Here is a 17,768-nt window from a genome sequence, read left to right as displayed (position 1 = left end):
CTGCTTCAACCTCCATTGGCCCTACAATGAGTAAACGGGCCTGCTCAAGGCATCCCGCTGCCCACCATGCCTCTCACGAATTCTGATGTCCATCCATATGACCTGGGTCATGGCTTCCACCAAAGAACAAAGGGGATCATGCAGAACCAAAGCTTCCTTCAGGGATTCATGTAAAAGTAACCTTCAGCACGATATGGAAAGTTTCACACGAATTAATGTGCAACAAATTATATTTATTAGAGCGACCTTGAGAAACAAGCCAACATTTCGGCTTAAACCAGCCTTTATCAAGGTTTATCTATACAAAAAAACAAAAGTAAATTATATCACTAGAATGCAATACAATATAAGGATAAGTAAACAAATCTTTAAGTAACAACACTCTTGGTGTGAATAAATTTCTATTCATACAAGGAAAAGAATGTGTATATACATCAAAATAAAGCTTCAAGCTTCAGGATGCCATAGAGTAAGCAGGGCCGTGGAGTCGGTAAGTCAAACCTCCGACTCCAACTCCGACTCCTCAATTTCCATGACACAGACTCCAACTTCAACTCCCTCAGACGTGGCTCATGTTTAAGTGATCAATTTACTGTAGCGCGGATTAATCTCAGCTAAAAGTCCAGACCCTTAGATCAGGAATAGGACAGACATTTATAGGACATTTCATAACTTTACCAAATTCTTATTAAAAAATATTCCCCACATACTGAATTGAACTACTGCACCCAATTTATTATATATTTTAGGAGTTGAAGTCGGTCCATTTTATACCGACTCCATCAAAATGGGCTCCAACTCCACAGCCCTTAGAGTAAGAGATCTGTGATGTAAAAAAGAACATGATCCAGGGGTTACCATATGGAATAGTAATAATATTGAAGGGTCTGGAGGTATTCATTATATAGAAAGACATAAGTGAAAAACCTGCCATAGTATAAGAAGGAAGGATATCCATATAAAAAAGTGACATTGTTAAACAGTTAAATGATGTAAGAGCCTCAAGACAGCAAAGTAGATAATGTAAAACAATGATAAGATGAAATGAGCCAAATTAAATACGAGACACACTAAGAATGGTTACATCAAGGAAAAATGTATGACCAAAATGGCTCCTTAAATACCTTGTAAAAGATGGTGCTCGAATCCGGAATAGGTGCGGTATGAAAAGCGTGCTTTGCACGGTCCTGTGTGTCCTGAGACTGTGCACCTTGGGGTTAAATACTCACCTAATGGAATAATGTGATATACCGGACCCGGACGTGATGCTTTGCGTTCAACTCCGGATGTGTATGCATTCCACACACTCTTCCTGTATGTGGAGTCAAACCGGAAGTGACATGTATATGGGAATCACTTGCGTTCCACATACGGTGCTTTGTGCGTTCCACCTGATATCTGTGCGGGATTCAGACAGACCTCAACAAAATTGGCACATAAGGGCCACATCATTCCACGGAACCTCAGTGGACCACTGTTGGAATTCAGTACAGTAGTTGTCAGCTGTGTGGCTTCCCTGTGTCAGGTTCATGGTCCTAGCCTCAACGACCCAAATTCTGTCTGGTTCGTCACAGATTACTTCTAGGGCATCAAAAAAGGCATCAACTGAAGACCGTCCCGGGGCCTGTGGGAACAAAGAAAATGGCCAAGTCTGGGGGCCCCTTCGCAATAGAGACATAACTATTCCCACCTGCTGAGACTCATCCCCTGAGGACAGGGGTCATAGGGTAAAGAATAGCTTATAACTCTCCCTGAATACTCTAAACTGGTTTTTCTCCCCCGAAAATTTATCAGGGAGGGCCATTACTGGTTCGAGGGAGACCAACTGAACATCATAGGGGACAGATATTGCAGCCTCCGCTAGCAGTGAAAGGCTAGGTGAAGTTTTCATATGGCTAATAATCTGACCCTGCAACTGGAACTGAGATGATCCCAGACTCTGGCATTCCTTAGCCAGATCCTGCATCATCTGAGTCAAATTCGCCACCTGGTCGCAGAGTGTGAACAGGCTCCATACTGACGAAAAAAAATTAACAACACGTATACGGTCAATTGTAATGTGACGTTGCTACTCACGGGTAAGCCATATGACAGGGTACTCAGGAGGTCCGAGGTCACATACCAGGACGGCTCGTAGTACAGAGGGGTGAAACAAAGGCATGGTCAGGTAACAGTCCGGAGTCAAATGCCAGTAGGGTATGTCAAAACCAGGGAGTACAACATACGGATAGTCAGAGGCCAAGTCCGAGATCAGATACCTGAAGTCAGAGAGCTTCAAAAGCAGAAGGGATAATTCAAAGGAGTAGTCAACAAAATCCAGGGTCATCAGCAAAAACAGTAGCCAGACACAGAGCAAGCACACACACCTAACAATAGCAAATCTACAACTGACAACCTGCTGCACATAGCAAGCCAGATAAATACCCTGAAAATCATTTGAGGATGGGAGGCACCTCAGGAAACGCCCACAGGGAAAACCAGATTGAACAGCAGGGCAGTCAATCAAAATGCTGACAGCCCAGAATGACCCAGGATCAGATTGGATGACTGGACTGTCACTCACAAAACCAACAGTTCCTATGCCACAGTCAGATGTGAAACATGACAGTTAGGGCCACAAAGGAAACACCTAGATAGATCAGGTCAGCAAGATTAAGGCATTGTTTGGTCTTTAGCCCTTCACTTATCAGCCAGAATGGATGGTGGCTACACAGGGGGTCATAAGCTGCCCAGTGAATTAAATAGGAACCCTATAATACTTCATTTCTCCTGTGGTGGCGTAGCTGGGAAATTAAACATTCGCATCCAGGTTTGACCACAGATTACATTTGATCACCTATCTTAGAATGCATAAGCATTATGGCCGGAGCGTGGAGGAGGACAAAGGGCAGCACGAATGAAGGTCTGGAAAAGGAGGACAGGGATAAGGAGGGGTGTGGAGAAGATTTAGGAGTGATGCCACTTTCCCAATTGCTGATCTTTCCTCTTCTATTCCAGGTTTTCCAGAGGCGCTCGGATGGTTCGGTTGATTTCTTTCGTGATTGGAATGCATACAAGATTGGATTTGGGAATCGCATGAATGAGTTCTGGTTGGGGAATGAAAATCTTTACAAAATCACATCCTTAGGTAACACTGTGCTTCTCGGGGGAGGAGCATGTATATATGTATGTACACTATATGGAAAAAAGTATGTCTTGGCATTGTGCTTGGTGATGTAAGGCTGCATGCAGCGGCTCAGCCATGAAGCTCCTGGTGGGGGCTCTGTGTTTGTTATGTTAATACCAGAGGAGGTCCGGACTCTGAAGTTATGGAGTCAGCAGAGCAGTGGTGACTTTCCTGCCCTCTGCTCCTCAGAACTCGGCCCCTCGCTCTGTAACATTACAGGGCCTCCACTTTGTGGCTGAGTTGCTGTGGCTCCTTCCACTTCTCAATAACATCACTCACAGGTGATGGGGGAAGATCATAAGTGGATTATAGTGAGGGCAATCTGGGCTACCGCCTGGGGCTTCGGGGGACCCGGGGCTCCGGGGAGTCCATGGCCAGATTGCCCTCATTATAATATGAGCGGTGCCGCAGCACATACCGGCAGATAGTGGCTGGAGGGCCCCAGGACCGCTCCCCCAGCAGCGGCGCATGGCCGCTACTTCTTCTTCGGCCGCGTCACAGCTAGGAAACACGGCCCTGTGCACAGTCGTGTCTGCTAGTGTGACGTCAAGCAGTGCGCGCCCGGCCTGAACTGCTGCACCGGAGAGAAGCTGGACGACTGGAGCCGAGCCGAGGGATGGTGAGTGTGTGTGTGTGTGTGTGAGTGTGTGTGTGTGAGTGTGTGTGTGATTGAGTGAGTGTGTGTGTGTGCAGGCAGGCAGATATCATTGTGTGATGTCTGTTTATATGTATTTTTGTGTTTCAAATGTGTTTATGCGTGTATGTTTATGTCTGTATATGTTTGTGTGGGTGCGTGACTGCATGCGGCCTCCCGCTGTCTCTGGGGGGGCGCTGTGTGGCCTCCCGCTGTGTATAGATGGCGCCGTGTGGCCTCCTGCTGTGTATAGATGGCTACATGCGGCCTCGTGCTGTGTATAGATGGCTACGTGCGGCCTCCTGCTGTGTATAGATGGCTACGTGTAGCCTCCTGCTGTGTATAGATGGCTACATGCGGCCTCGTGCTGTGTATAGATGGCTACTTGCGGCCTCCCGCTATGTATAGATGGTGCCGTGCGGCCTCCCGCTGTATCTGGGGGTTGAAGTGCGGCCTCCCGCTGTGTATAGGTGGCTACGTGCGGCCTCCCGCTGTGTATAGATGGCTACGTGCGGCCTCCAGCTGTGTATAGATGGCTACGTGTGGCCTCCTACTGTGTATAGATGGCTACGTGCGCCTCCTGCTGTGTATAGATGGCTATGTGCGGCCTCCCACTGTGTATAGATGGCTACGTGCGGCCTCCTGCTGTGTATAGATGGCTACGTGCAGCCTCCTGCTGTGTATAGATGGCTACGTGCGGCCTCCAGCTGTGTATAGATGGCTACGTGCGACCTCCAGCTGTGTGTGGATGGTGAGTGTGTGTGTGAGTGTGTGAGTGTGTGTGTGTGTGAGTGTGTGAGTGTGTGTGTGTGATTGAGTGAGTGTGTGTGTGTGCAGGCAGATATCATTGTGTGATGTCTGTTTATATGTATTTTTGTGTTTCAAATGTGTTTATGCGTGTATGTTTATGTCTGTATATGTTTGTGTGTGTGCGTGACTGCGTGTGGCCTCCTGCTGTCTCTGAGGGGGGGCGCCGTGCGGCCTCCCGCTGTGTATAGATGGCGCCGTAAGGCCTCCTGCTGTGTATAGAGGGCTACATGCGGCCTCCTGCTGTGTATAGATGGCGCCGTGCGGCCTCGTGCTGTGTATAGATGGCTACGTGCGGTCTCGTGCTGTGTATAGATGGCTACATGCGGCCTCCCACTGTGTATAGATGGCGCCGTACGGCCTCCCGCTGTATCTGGGGGGCGAAGTGTGGCCTCCCGCTGTGTATAGATGGCTACGTGAGGCTTCCCGCTGTGTATAGAAGACTACATGCGGCCTCCCGCTGTGTATAGATGGCGCCGTGCGGCCTCCCGCTGTATCTGGGGGGCGAAGTGTGGCCTCCCGCTGTGTATAGATGGCTACGTGCGGCCTCCCACTGTGTATAGAAGACTACGTGCAGCCTCCCGCTGTGTATAGATGGCGCTGTGCAGCCTCCCGCTGTGTATAGATGGCGCTGTGCGGCCTTCTGCTGTGTATAGATGGCACCGTGCGGCCTCCCGCTGTGTATAGAAGACTACGTATGGCCTCCCGCTTTGTATAGATGGCTACGTGCGGTCTCCCGCTGTGTATAGAAAACTACGTGCGGCTTCCCGCTGTGTATAGATGGCACCGTGCGGCCTTCTGCTGTGTATAGATGGCACCGTGCGGCCTCCTGCTGTGTATAGATGGCTACGTGCAGCCTCCTGCTGTGTATAGATGGCTATGTGCAGCCTCCTGCTGTGTATAGATGGCTACGTGCAGCCTCCTGTTGTGTATACATGGCTACGTGCGCCCTCATGCTGTGTATAGATGGCTACGTGCGGGCTCCTGCTGTGTATAGATGGGTACGTGCGGCCTCACGCTGTGTATAGGAGACTACGTGTGGCCTCCCGCTGTGTATAGATGGCGCCGTGCGGCCTTCTGCTGTGTATAGATGGCACTGTGCGGCCTCCTTCTGTGTATAGATGGCTACGTGCGGCCTCCTGTTGCGTATAGATGGCTACATGTGGCCTCCTGCTGTGTGTAGATGGCTACATGCGGCCTCCTGCTGTGTATAGATGGCACCGTGCGGCCTCCTGCTGTGTATAGATGGCACCGTACGGCCTCCTGCTGTGTATAGATGGCACCGTGCGGCCTCCTGCTGTGTATAGATGGAGCAGTGCGGCCTCCTGCTGTGTATAGATGGCTATGTGCGGCCTCCTGCTGTGTATAGATGGCTACGTGCGGCCTCCCGCTGTGTATAGATGGCAACGTGCGGCCTCCTGCTGTGTATAGATGGCTACATGCGGCCTCCTGCTGTGTATAGATGGCGCCGTGCGGCCTCGTGCTGTGTATAGATGGCTACGTGCGGCCTCCTGCTGTGTATAGATGGCACCGTGCGGCCTCCTGCTGTGTATAGATGGAGCAGTGCGGCCTCCTGCTGTGTATAGATGGCTATGTGCGGCCTCCTGCTGTGTATAGATGGCTACGTGCGGCCTCCCGCTGTGTATAGATGGCAACGTGCGGCCTCCTGCTGTGTATAGATGGCTACATGCGGCCTCCTGCTGTGTATAGATGGCGCCGTGCGGCCTCGTGCTGTGTATAGATGGCTACGTGCGGCCTCGTGCTGTGTATAGATGGCGCCGTGCGGCCTCCCGCTGTATCTGCGGGGCGAAGTGTGGCCTCCCGCTGTGTATAGATGGCTGCGTGCGGCTTCCCGCTGTGTATAGAAGACTACATGCGGCCTCCCGCTGTGTATAGATGGCGCCGTGTGGCCTCCCGCTGTATCTGGGGGGCGAAGTGTGGCCTCCCGCTGTGCATAGATGGCTACGTGCGGCCTCCCGCTGTGTATAGATGGGTACGTGTGGCCTCCTGCTGTGTATAGATGGCTACATGCGGCCTCCTGCTGTGCATAGATGGCTACGTGCGGCCTCCTGCTGTGTATAGATGGCTACGTGCAGCCTCCCGCTGTGTATAGATGGCTATGTGCTGCCTCCCGCTGTGTATAGAAGACTACGTGCAGCCTCCCGCTGTGTATAGATGGCGCTGTGCAGCCTCCCGCTGTGTATAGATGGCGCTGTGCGGCCTTCTGCTGTGTATAGATGGCACCGTGCGGCCTCCCGCTGTGTATAGAAGACTACGTATGGCCTCCCGCTTTGTATAGATGGCTACGTGCGGTCTCCCGCTGTGTATAGAAGACTACGTGCGGCTTCCCGCTGTGTATAGATGGCACCGTGCGGCCTTCTGCTGTGTATAGATGGCACCGTGCGGCCTCCTGCTGTGTATAGATGGCTACGTGCAGCCTCCTGCTGTGTATAGATGGCTACGTGCAGCCTCCTGTTGTGTATAGATGGCTACGTGCGGGCTCCTGCTGTGTATAGATGGGTACGTGCGGCCTCACGCTGTGTATAGGAGACTACGTGTGGCCTCCCGCTGTGTATAGATGGCGCCGTGCGGCCTTCTGCTGTGTATAGATGGCACTGTGCGGCCTTCTTCTGTGTATAGATGGCTCTACGTGCGGCCTCCTGTTGTGTATAGATGGCTACATGTGGCCTCCTGCTGTGTGTAGATGGCTGCATGCAGCCTCCTGCTGTGTATAGATGGCACCGTGCGGCCTCCTGCTGTGTATAGATGGCACCGTGCAGCCTCCTGCTGTGTATAGATGGCACCGTGCGGCCTCCTGCTGTGTATAGATGGAGCAGTGCGGCCTCCTGCTGTGTATAGATGGCTATGTGCGGCCTCCTGCTGTGTATAGATGGCTACGTGCTGCCTCCCGCTGTGTTTAGATGGCTACGTGCGGCCTCCTGCTGTGTATAGATGGCTACGTGCGGCCTCCCGCTGTGTATAGATGGCAACGTGCGGCCTCCTGCTGTGTATAGATGGCTACATGCGGCCTCCTGCTGTGTATAGATGGCGCCGTGCGGCCTCGTGCTGTGTATAGATGGCTACGTGCGGCCTCCTGCTGTGTATAGAGGGCGCCGTGTGGCCTCCCGCTGTATCTGGGGGGTGAAGTGTGGCCTCCCGCTGTGCATAGATGGCTACGTGCGGCCTCCCGCTGTGTATAGATGGGTACGTGTGGCCTCCTGCTGTGTATAGATGGCTACATGCGGCCTCCTGCTGTGCATAGATGGCTACGTGCGGCCTCCTGCTGTGTATAGATGGCTACATGCAGCCTCCCGCTGTGTATAGATGTCTACGTGCGGCCTCCTGCTGTGTATAGATGGCACTGTGCGGCCTCTTGCTGTGTATAGATGGCACCGTGCGGCCTTCTGCTGTGTACAGATGGCACCGTGCGGCCTCCCGCTGTGTATAGATGGCTACGTGCGGCCTCCTGCTGTGTATAGATGGCTACATGCAGGCTCCCGCTGTGTATAGATGGCTACGTGCGACCTCCTGCTGTGTATAGATGGCTACGTGCAGCCTCCCGCTGTGTATAGATGGCTACGTGCGGCCTCCTGCTGTGCATAGATGGCTACGTGCGGCCTCCTCCTGTGTATAGATGGCTACGTGCGGCCTCCTGCTGTGTATAGATGGCACCGTTTGGCCTCCTGCTGTGTATAGATGGCTATGTGCGGCCTCCCACTGTGTATAGATGGCACTTTGCGGCCTCCCGCTGTGTATAGATGGCTATGTGTGGCCTCCCACAGTGTATACAGTACAGACCAAAAGTTTGGACACACCTTCTCATTTAAAGATTTTTCTGTATTTTCATGACTATGGAAATTGTACATTCACACTGAAGGCATCAAAACTATGAATTAACACATGTGGAATTATAAACTTAACAAAAAAGTGTGAAACAACTGAAAATATGTCTTATATTCTAGGTTCTTCAAAGTAGCCACCTTTTGCTTTGATGACTGCTTTGCACATTCTTGGCATTCTCTTGATGAGCTTCAAGAGGTAGTCACCGGAAATGGTTTTCACATCACAGGTGTGCCCTGTCAGGTTTAATAAGTGGGATTTCTTGCCTTATAAATGGGGTTGGGACGATCAGTTGTGTTGTGCAGAAGTCAGGTGGATACACAGCTGACAGTCCTACTGAATAGACTGTTAGAATTTGTATTATGACAAGAAAAAAGCAGCTAAGTAAAGAAAAACGAGTGGCCATCATTACTTTAAGAAATGAAGGTCAGTCAGTCCAAAAAATTGGGAAAACTTTGAAAGTGTCCCCAAGTCCAGTTGAAAAACCATCAAGCGCTACAAAGAAACTGGCTCACATGAGGACAGCTCCAGGAAAGGAAGACCAAGAGTCACCTCTGCTTCTGAGGATAAGTTTATCTGAGTCACCAGCCTCAGAAATCGCAGGTTAACAGAAGCTCAGATTAGAGACCAGGTCAATGCCACACAGAGTTCTAGAAGCAGACACATCTCTTCAACAACTGTTAAGAGGAGACTTTGTGCAGCAGGCGTTCATGGTAAAATAGCTGCTAGGAAACCACTGATAAGGACAGGCAACATACAGAAGAGACTTGTTTGAGCTAAAGAACACAAGGAATGGACATTAGACCAGTGGAAATCTGTGCTTTGGTCTGATGAGTCCAAATTTGAGATCTTTGGTTCCAACCACCGAGTCTTTGTGCGACACAGAAAAGGTGAACGGATGGACTCTACATGCTTGGTTCCCACCGTGAAGCATAGAGGAGGAGGTGTGATGGTGTGGGGGTGCTTTGCTGGTGACACTGTTGGGGATTTATTCAAAATTTAAGGCATACTGAACCAGCATGGCTACCACAGCATTTTGCAGTGGCATGCTATTCCATCTGGTTTGCGTTTAGTTGGACCATCATTTATTTTTCAACAGGACAGTGACCCCAAACACACCTCCAGGCTGTGTAAGGGCAATTTGACCAAGAGGGAGAGTGATGGGGTGCTACGCCAGATGACCTGGCCTCCACAGTCACCAGACCTGAACCCAATCGAGATGCTTTGGGGTGAGCTGGACCGCAGAGTGAAGGCAAAAGGGTCAACAAGTGCTAAGCATCTCTGGGAACTCCTTCAAGATTGTTGGAAGACCATTTCCGGTGACTACCTCTTGAAGCTCATCAAGAGAATGCCAAGAGTGTGCAAAGCAGTCATCAAAGCAAAAGGTGGCTACTTTGAAGAACCTAGAATATAAGACATATTTTCAGGTGTTTCACACTTTTTTGTTAAGTATATAATTCCACATGTGTTAATTCATAGTTTTGATGCCTTCAGTGTGAATGTACAATTTTCATAGTCAAGAAAATACAGAAAAATCTTTAAATGAAAACGTGTGTCCAAACTTTTGGTCAGTACTGTAGATGGCTACGTGCAGCCTCCCGCTGTGTATAGATGGCTACGTGCGGCCTCCCACTGTGTATAGATGGCTACGTGCGGCCTCCTGCTGTGTATAGATGGCTACATGCGGCCTCCCGCTGTGTATAGATGGCTACGTGCAGCCTCCCGCTGTGTATAGATGGCTACGTGCGGCCTCCCGCTGTGTATAAATGGCTACGTGTGCTCAATATTAAGTCATACAATTAATGTAAGGCTATGTGCCCACGATGCAGAAATGCTCCGGATTTTTTCCTGAGCATTTCTGCATCTCTCTGGCAGAAAAAAAGCATGCGGATTGTACAGTACATGCGGATTGTACATGCATTTTTCCTGCCAGGGACATACGGATGTGAAGCGTTCTTCACATGCATTTTTCGCATGTGGGTTGACAAGCGCTTTCCAAGCGATTAGCATCACTTGGAAAGTGCTTGACAACTTGGTCACACTATATAAATCCATGCAAACGGCATGGATTTATATAGTGTGATCGTAAAAGAATGGTGAAAAATAAAAAATAAATATATACTTACCTTCTGATGGCCTGCTGACGCCAGCGGTCGCGTGACCCGTCATATGACTAAATGACGTCAACACAGGTCCTTTAGTCTACTGCGAGCTGCCGGCAAGCCAGGACGCATTGGATAAAGACACCGGGGCCATCAGAAGGTAAGTATAATATTTATTTTTTATTTTATTCTTTTTTTTATAGGTTCTATGGTTCCCAGGGTCCGTAGGAGAGTCTCCTCTTCTCCAGACCTGGGTACCATCCGCACATTGAACCGCATGATATCCGCATGTGCATATGTAGTGATGTGGATATTATGCGTTCCAATGCAAGTCAATGGCGATGAAAACGCAGCGCTTCCGCAAAATAATTGGTAATGCTGCGTTTTTTTCCGCATTGATAATCCGCAGCGGAAATTTCCGCAGCATGTCAACAGCACATGCGGATTATCATTGGGGAACATGGCAGGCCTTCTACCATGCGTTTTTTAAGCGTTTCTGCAGCAGAATTGCCGCTGCGGAAACGCTTAAAAAACACATAGTGGACATACAGCCTAAAAAAAATTATTATAATTAATATTGTGCCAAATTAATTTCACGTGAACTATCACATGATCTATCACAGGGGATCATGTGACATGTGATACATCAGGTGTGTGTGTGGGTGGGGGGCGCGCCTTCTAAACTGTCCGGGGCCCTTGCTACTCTTAATCCACCCCTGGGGAAGATTTAAGAGGAAAAAATGTAATGATCTGACTTGTTGCATCAATGGCTCCTATTACAGGACCACGGTGGTATCAGTGAGCTCTGCACCACCACCCGCCATTGGGTCACATGTTAGCAAAATGTAAAGTTAGATGCGGCTGGAACGTGGCAATGGTCTTTCCAGTATCAGTTGCAGCCAGCAGGAGGCGCCCTCTGATAACGTTGCACTGTATTACATGGGTAATATCTGTGTATTAATGTATTTCAGGCTCCTGGACGCTCCGGGTGGATTTTCAGGACGTGGAATATAATAATTATTTTGTGACATATGAATTGTTCTCGGTTCTTGAGGAGTCGCAAAAGTACAAACTATTGTTGGGCACCTTCACAAGTGGCAATGCAGGTGAGACCCCCGGGCCGTACACTTCACTACAGTCACAGGTAATCATGGCATCTATATAATCCAGAAGCACTTCACTATCACATCTCTGCTCAGGATGCTGAGATATGTGGTGCTGTTTGGTGCATCCTCGCACAGCTGCCCCTATGTCTGTCTGCGTCTCATTGTTTTGCTATCTGGACAAAGAAAGTGATTGGCTACCATGTAGGCAGGTGCTGGGATGGTGTGAAGACCCCACCAGACAGCCCCTCATATCTCATCTGTACCCCTATGACTATGATGTGGATGGGGTGGAAAATCGGTGTCAAGGTTGGGCTTAGAGATATACAGTAATGGCCGAAAGTGTTGGTACCCTTGAAATTGTTCCAGAAAATGAAGTATTTCTCCCAGAAAATTATTACAATTACACGTTTTGTTTTACACATGTTTATTTCCTTTGTGTGTATTGAAACAACACAAAAAAAAAATGAGAAAAAAAGGCAAATTGGAAATAATTTCACCTTCAACTTAACCCCTTTACGAGTCATAGGTCGCCTCCTTCCCTTTGATGTGGGCTCTGGTGCAGAGCCCGCATCTTTTCCTGCAAAAGACAGCTGATCTGATCATGTGCCCCTAACAGTCGCAGGTGGAATAGTGATCCACCCGCGGCTGTTAACATGTTAAATGCCGCTGTCAATCTCTGCCAGCGGCATTTATCTCATCGATTACCGAAAGCGTGTCACATGATCGCAGGGCGCCGATGGAACAGCCAGGGGTCTGCAGACCTCCATGCCTGTCATTGCAGGTCTCCTGTGGACGCCTGTCCATGGCCAGCATTCATAGGAGATGATCATTTCTGCTACACATAGCAGTGCTGAAGCCCTACTATGTATACCACAAGCAATCAGATGATCGCAGCTTCAAGTCTCCTAAGGAGATTATTGAAGCAGGTAAAAAGTGTTAAAAAATAAATATTTAAAAAAAATAAAAAAAATATAAAAGTTCAAATCATCCTCCCTTTTGCCCCATAAAAAATAAAACAATAATAGAAAATAAAACATGTTTGGCATCGCTGCATTCAGAAACGGCCGATCTATCAAAATCTAAAATAAATTAGTTTGATTGGTAAGCAGTGTGACGAGAAAAAAAAAAATGCAGAATTACGTTTTTGTGGTCGCCGCAACTTTCAAAAACTGCAGTAACGGGCGATCAAAACATCGTATCTACCCCAAAATGGTATCAATAAAACGTCAGCACGGCACGCGAAAAATAAGCCCTCAATTGGCTCCAGATGCAGAAAAATGGAGACGCTACAGGTCTCGAAAAATGGCGCCTTTTTTTTTTTTACAAACTTTGGAATTTTTTTTCACCACTCAAATAAAAAAGGACCTATAGAAGTTTGGTATCTACAAATTCGTAATGACCTGGAGAATAATAATGGCAGGTCAGTTGTAGCATTTCGTGAACATGGTGAAAAAAAAAACAATTGTGGAATTGCACTTGGCTTGCAATTTATTTATTTTTTATTTATTTTACTCACTTATATAGCACCATTAATTCCACATCGCTGTCCCCATTGGGGCTCACAGTCTAGATTCCCTATCAGTATGTGTTTGGAGTGTGGGAGGAAACCCACACAAACACGGGGAGAACATACAAACTCCTTGCAGATGTTGTCCTTGGTGGGATTTGAACCCAGGATCCCAGCGCTGCAAAACAACAGTGCTAACCACTGAGCCACCATCCTGCCCAATTTCACTGCACTTGGAATTTTGGCCCCGTTTTTCAGTACACGATATGGTAAGGTTTAAAAGTACAACTTGTCCCTCAAAAAACAAGCCCTCACATGGCCATATTGACAGAAAAAAAAGAGTTATGGCTCTGGGAAGAAGGGAGGCAAATAACTAAAACACAAAAACAGAAAATCCCAAGGTCGTCAAGGGGTTAATATTTGGATGCACACTCTTTGGAATGAATAACTGCAACCAATCGCTTCCTATAACCATCAACAGCTTCTTACACCTCTCAGCTCGAATTTTGGACGACTCTTCTTTTGCAAACTGCTCCAGGCAGGGCCGTATTTGGTGTTCATGTTGTCCTAGGCACGCCCCCTACTGGTAAGACCCGAAAAGTCTTATGCCTGAAAAACTCATTAAATTTTCAGAAGTCTAAAAGACATTGTGCGCCCATACCCTTTAGGTAGTAGTTGAGCCCTCCCATGCACAGACTAAAATGGTCCAAATCCACCAATATGGACAAGTTCTGCTGACAGTCTAATGTGTATGGGAAGATAAGGATCCATCATGTCTGATTTAGGACAGATACTGGACTCTGCAGATCAGATATGTCAGTACATTATTAAGGTGAATAAAGTGTCAATCACACATGTAGTTAAACTGACATCCATCTGCCCAGACCGTAGAATAACAGACCATTTGGAAGAAATACATATACCCAAAAAGAGAAAACCCGAACATAATGGTCATGTAAATGACAGAAGTCATTGGGATTAATAAAAAAGCCTTTATTATACAACCATTGGTTAATTAATGGCACTGCACAAAAGAGTGCACACCCACAGTGAAAAATACATATACTGATTCAATAGAAACAGATTAAAAATGTTAAAAGATCTAAAAATTCATACACATCCGGACCAAAAGGAATATAGCGCCATGGAATAAATAGCGCTATAATAATAAATAATAATATAGCTTAGATCAGTAGTAGTACTGTAATTACATCATTATTCACAGAAAAAGACTGATATCATCATACTCTACTGATCAGAAAATATCCACTACATGGCGTGATATGAACACAAATGTATTACACTGATATTACCTGTATTTTGTGTATGTAAAACGTATCTACAAAGTATACTCAGTGATATACTAAAAGGAATTGATGGGGTTTTGTAGTACAAGTAAACCAACTACCTAATTAGTATGGGAACAAAATATAAGCTGACAAAATAATGCCTGGGGAGGATAATGAAATTGCTACTTAAAAATGTGAAATCACAGTGGTAACTATATTAACTATATTATTATTTAGAGCATTAGACAAAACCTCCATGCACAGGCCAAGAAAACCTAATGCTACTCCTCATACTGGGATGAGCCTGATATAGGGACCCAGAGACCAGCAGCGCCCCCACAAGTGACGTCACTGGGCTCTGCACACCGGGTATTGTGACACCGCTATGTTGTTGGCTCATTACCACTGATCTGAGCCGACAACAGAGGTGCACTGTCATTGTGCACATCAAACAGTACGAAGGGACTAGCCCAGCCCCTGAAATGAGTGTCACTGATGACGCTTCGTCATCAAAGCGTCATCAAAAAGGAAGTAGGGAAAAACAAAATAGAAAAGCAAATAGACAGTCTACACTCCCTGAGAGAAGTTACTGTATGTGGCTTATCCATGTTATGTAAATAAAAGCTTATAACCTGGCGTTAAATTCATCCATTGGTTTTATAAATTACTCTTTTGAAATCTGAAACCCTCCCAAATTTGGTTTAGGTTAAGAAAATAAATTGGCATCAATGCTGAAATATTGATCATTTAATGAACACAGAATGGTCCGATTTTGGCAAGACAAAAGTTTTGTCGCCCACAGAAAGTAATGTGATATTCAAACAAATAATTATCTTAAAATACAAATATATGTTGATAACATTGGTGAATGGAGTTGTGGTGCTATTAGAGTCATATTTAATATTTTGTGTGACTTCCATGAGCTTGAAGGACTGCATCCATGCGGTTCAACAATGATTCATACAATTTATTAACGAAGACATCAGGAATAGCAAAGAATGCAGTCTTACATGCCTCCCAGAGGTCATCTAGATTCTTTGGTTTTGTCTTCCAAGCTTCCTCTTTCATCCTACCCCAAACATGCTGAATGATGGTCATGTCTGGTGCCTGGGCTGGCCAGTCCTTCAGCACCTTGATTTTTTTTGCCTGGAGGAACTTTGTTGTAGAGATGGATGTATGAGATGGAGCACCATCCTGCTGCAGAATTTGACCCCTTTTATGATTTGGAATGTAAGAGGTAGCTAATACTTCTTGATATTTTAGGCTATTGATATTGCCTTCCACCTTGGTTTGCACACCCCCATACTGAATATAACCCCAGACCATGATCTTTCCACCACCAAATGTAACTGTTTTATGGATGTATGGCTCCAGTAGGTCTCCTGCAGTATTTGCGGCGGCTGTGGTGTAATTCTACTGAAGATTCATCAGAGAAATCCACCTTCTGCCACTTTTCCAGCGTCCATCTGTTTAGCAGGCTGTGGGACTTTGCAAATGCCACACGGTTTTTTATTTGACTTTTGTTTAGTGCTGGCTTCTGGGCACTGATTCGACCATGGAGGCCATTTCGAGACAGAATCCTGCAAACTGTTCTAGTTGACACAGGGACTTGAGGTGACCAGGCCTGTTGGATCTCTGCTGCAGTGGAAGAGGGGCTTGCTTTGGATTTTCTAACCAACAAACGTTCCTCCTGAGCAGTTGTCTTTCGGGGTCTGCCGGACCTGGGCTTGTGAAACACATCTACAGTCTCTTCAAATCTTTTTTTAATTCTTTGTACTTGACGCTGAGACACATTAAAGGTGCCAGCCACCTCTGCAGTGGATCTGGTCTTCAGCCTCTTGATAATCAAGGCTTTGGTCGCAGGGTGGTGTAGCATTGGCGTCTCTGCCCCGTTCTAGGCAGAGACGCCGTCCCTCTCACCTCCCCGCTCCTGGCGCGGCGTCCTCCAGCGCTTCTCTCCCCGCTGCTTCCGGCACGCGCTCCTTCCCCGGCAGTGTGCTTAGGGCGCGCGCGCGCGCGCTCCCCCTCTCTTAAAGGGACCGCGCGCGCCGTCCTAAGGAGTCCCCGGCCAATTGCCGGAGGACCTCCCATATAAAAGGCACCTCCTCCAAAATGGAGGTGCCCGAGCAATGTTGTAGCACTGTTCACTACTCTGCTTCAGCCCTCAGGTCCCGTTGCCAGTTACCTGCCAGATACCTGCCAGATTCCTGCCAGTCTGCTGTCTAATTCCTGCCTGATATCCTGCTACCTGCCTGCTAGCCTGAGGTCCGACGGTCTGCCTTCCAACTTCTGTCAGTCTGTCTAAGGACCAGCTTGCCCGCTCACCTGGGAGCGCACATCTTCTACCTGCCTGCTTGCCTGAGGTCCGACGGTCTGCCTTCCAACTCCTGTCAGTCTGTCTAAGGACCAGCTTGCCCGCTCACCTGGGAGCGCTCATCTGCTGCCTGTCTGCTAGCCTACCAGGAGGCTCTGCCGTCACGTGCTGTGACCACCCGCCTGTCCAGAGACTCCTGCCCGCTCACCTGGGAGCGCTCATCTGCTACCTGTCTGTTGGTCTTCCTGGAGGCTCCGCCGTCACATGCTGTGACCACCCGTTTATCCAGAGACTCTCGCCTGCTCACCTGGGAGCTCACGTCTATCATCTGCCGCCACAGGTCGTACCAATCCTTTACCCAGAGACTGCCCCGGTCACTTGCCGTGACCTCCTGCCCGTTCATCCAGAGACTGCCCCGGTCACTTGCCGTGACCTCCTGCCCGTTCATCCAGAGACTGCCCCGGTCACTTGCCGTGACCTCCTGCCCGTTCATCCAGAGACTGCCCCGGTCACTTGCCGTGACCTCCTGTCCGTTCATTCAGAGACTGTCCCAGTCACCTGCTGTGACTGCCTGCCCGTCTACCCTGGTCGCCACCCGCTCCCTTACAAGGACCGCCCCCTTGTATAGTAGCTCAGAGGTTCTGCCTCCCAGACCCGTTACAGTTTGCTCGGGCCATGGAACCCGGTGGCACCCAAGCTCCCTCGCTCTCGGACCTGTGTCATGAACTGTCCCGTCAGAGGTCCCAACAGGAGTCCATCCTGGGTCACCTGCGGAATGTCAATTCTCGCCTGGACACTCTGACTGCTCTGCCTGCAACCACCGCCAGTGCCATGACTCGCAATCCGGCAGCTCCACTGCCCACTAATAACATGGTATCCTACCCCGGACCCCGGCTTTCTGCACCTCCTCGTTTCGGAGGCGACTCCGCCCAGGCTCGGGGCTTCATAAATCAGTGCACCCTGCACTTTGAACTCCTGTCTCACCAGTTTAACTCCGACCGGG

General features: G+C 48.4%; 2 protein-coding genes across 3 annotated transcripts in view; one reads left to right on the top strand and one right to left on the bottom strand.

The window, feature by feature from the left end:
- LOC141154417 (ficolin-2-like) overlaps window positions 1-17,768 on the bottom strand; it is a 142,761-nt gene that overhangs the window by 79,132 nt on the left and 45,861 nt on the right. The window contains exon 1 of one of the 2 annotated variants that reach the window (XM_073640328.1): window positions 1,125-1,250. The exons of the other annotated variant lie outside the window; for it this stretch is intronic. The gene's annotated coding sequence lies outside the window, so the exon portion shown is untranslated. Of the gene's footprint in view, window positions 1-1,124; window positions 1,251-17,768 lie in introns of those variants that run through there. 2 annotated transcript variants of the gene reach the window in all.
- The window catches only part of LOC141154416 (ficolin-1-B-like), a 65,983-nt gene that overhangs the window by 21,042 nt on the left and 27,173 nt on the right, over window positions 1-17,768 (top strand). Inside the window, exons 6-7 of the mRNA XM_073640326.1 lie at window positions 2,998-3,127; window positions 11,521-11,655. Coding sequence (XP_073496427.1) covers window positions 2,998-3,127; window positions 11,521-11,655 — 265 coding nt within the window. The remainder of the gene's footprint in view (window positions 1-2,997; window positions 3,128-11,520; window positions 11,656-17,768) is intronic.

Source organism: Phyllobates terribilis, unplaced genomic scaffold, assembly GCF_046119375.1.
Source record: "Phyllobates terribilis strain yellow unplaced genomic scaffold, ASM4611937v1 Scaffold_7__3_contigs__length_470593459, whole genome shotgun sequence".
Classification (NCBI taxonomy): domain Eukaryota; kingdom Metazoa; phylum Chordata; class Amphibia; order Anura; family Dendrobatidae; genus Phyllobates; species Phyllobates terribilis.
Note: the sequence above shows the minus strand (reverse complement) of the source record. Positions and strands in the feature narration are given on the sequence as shown.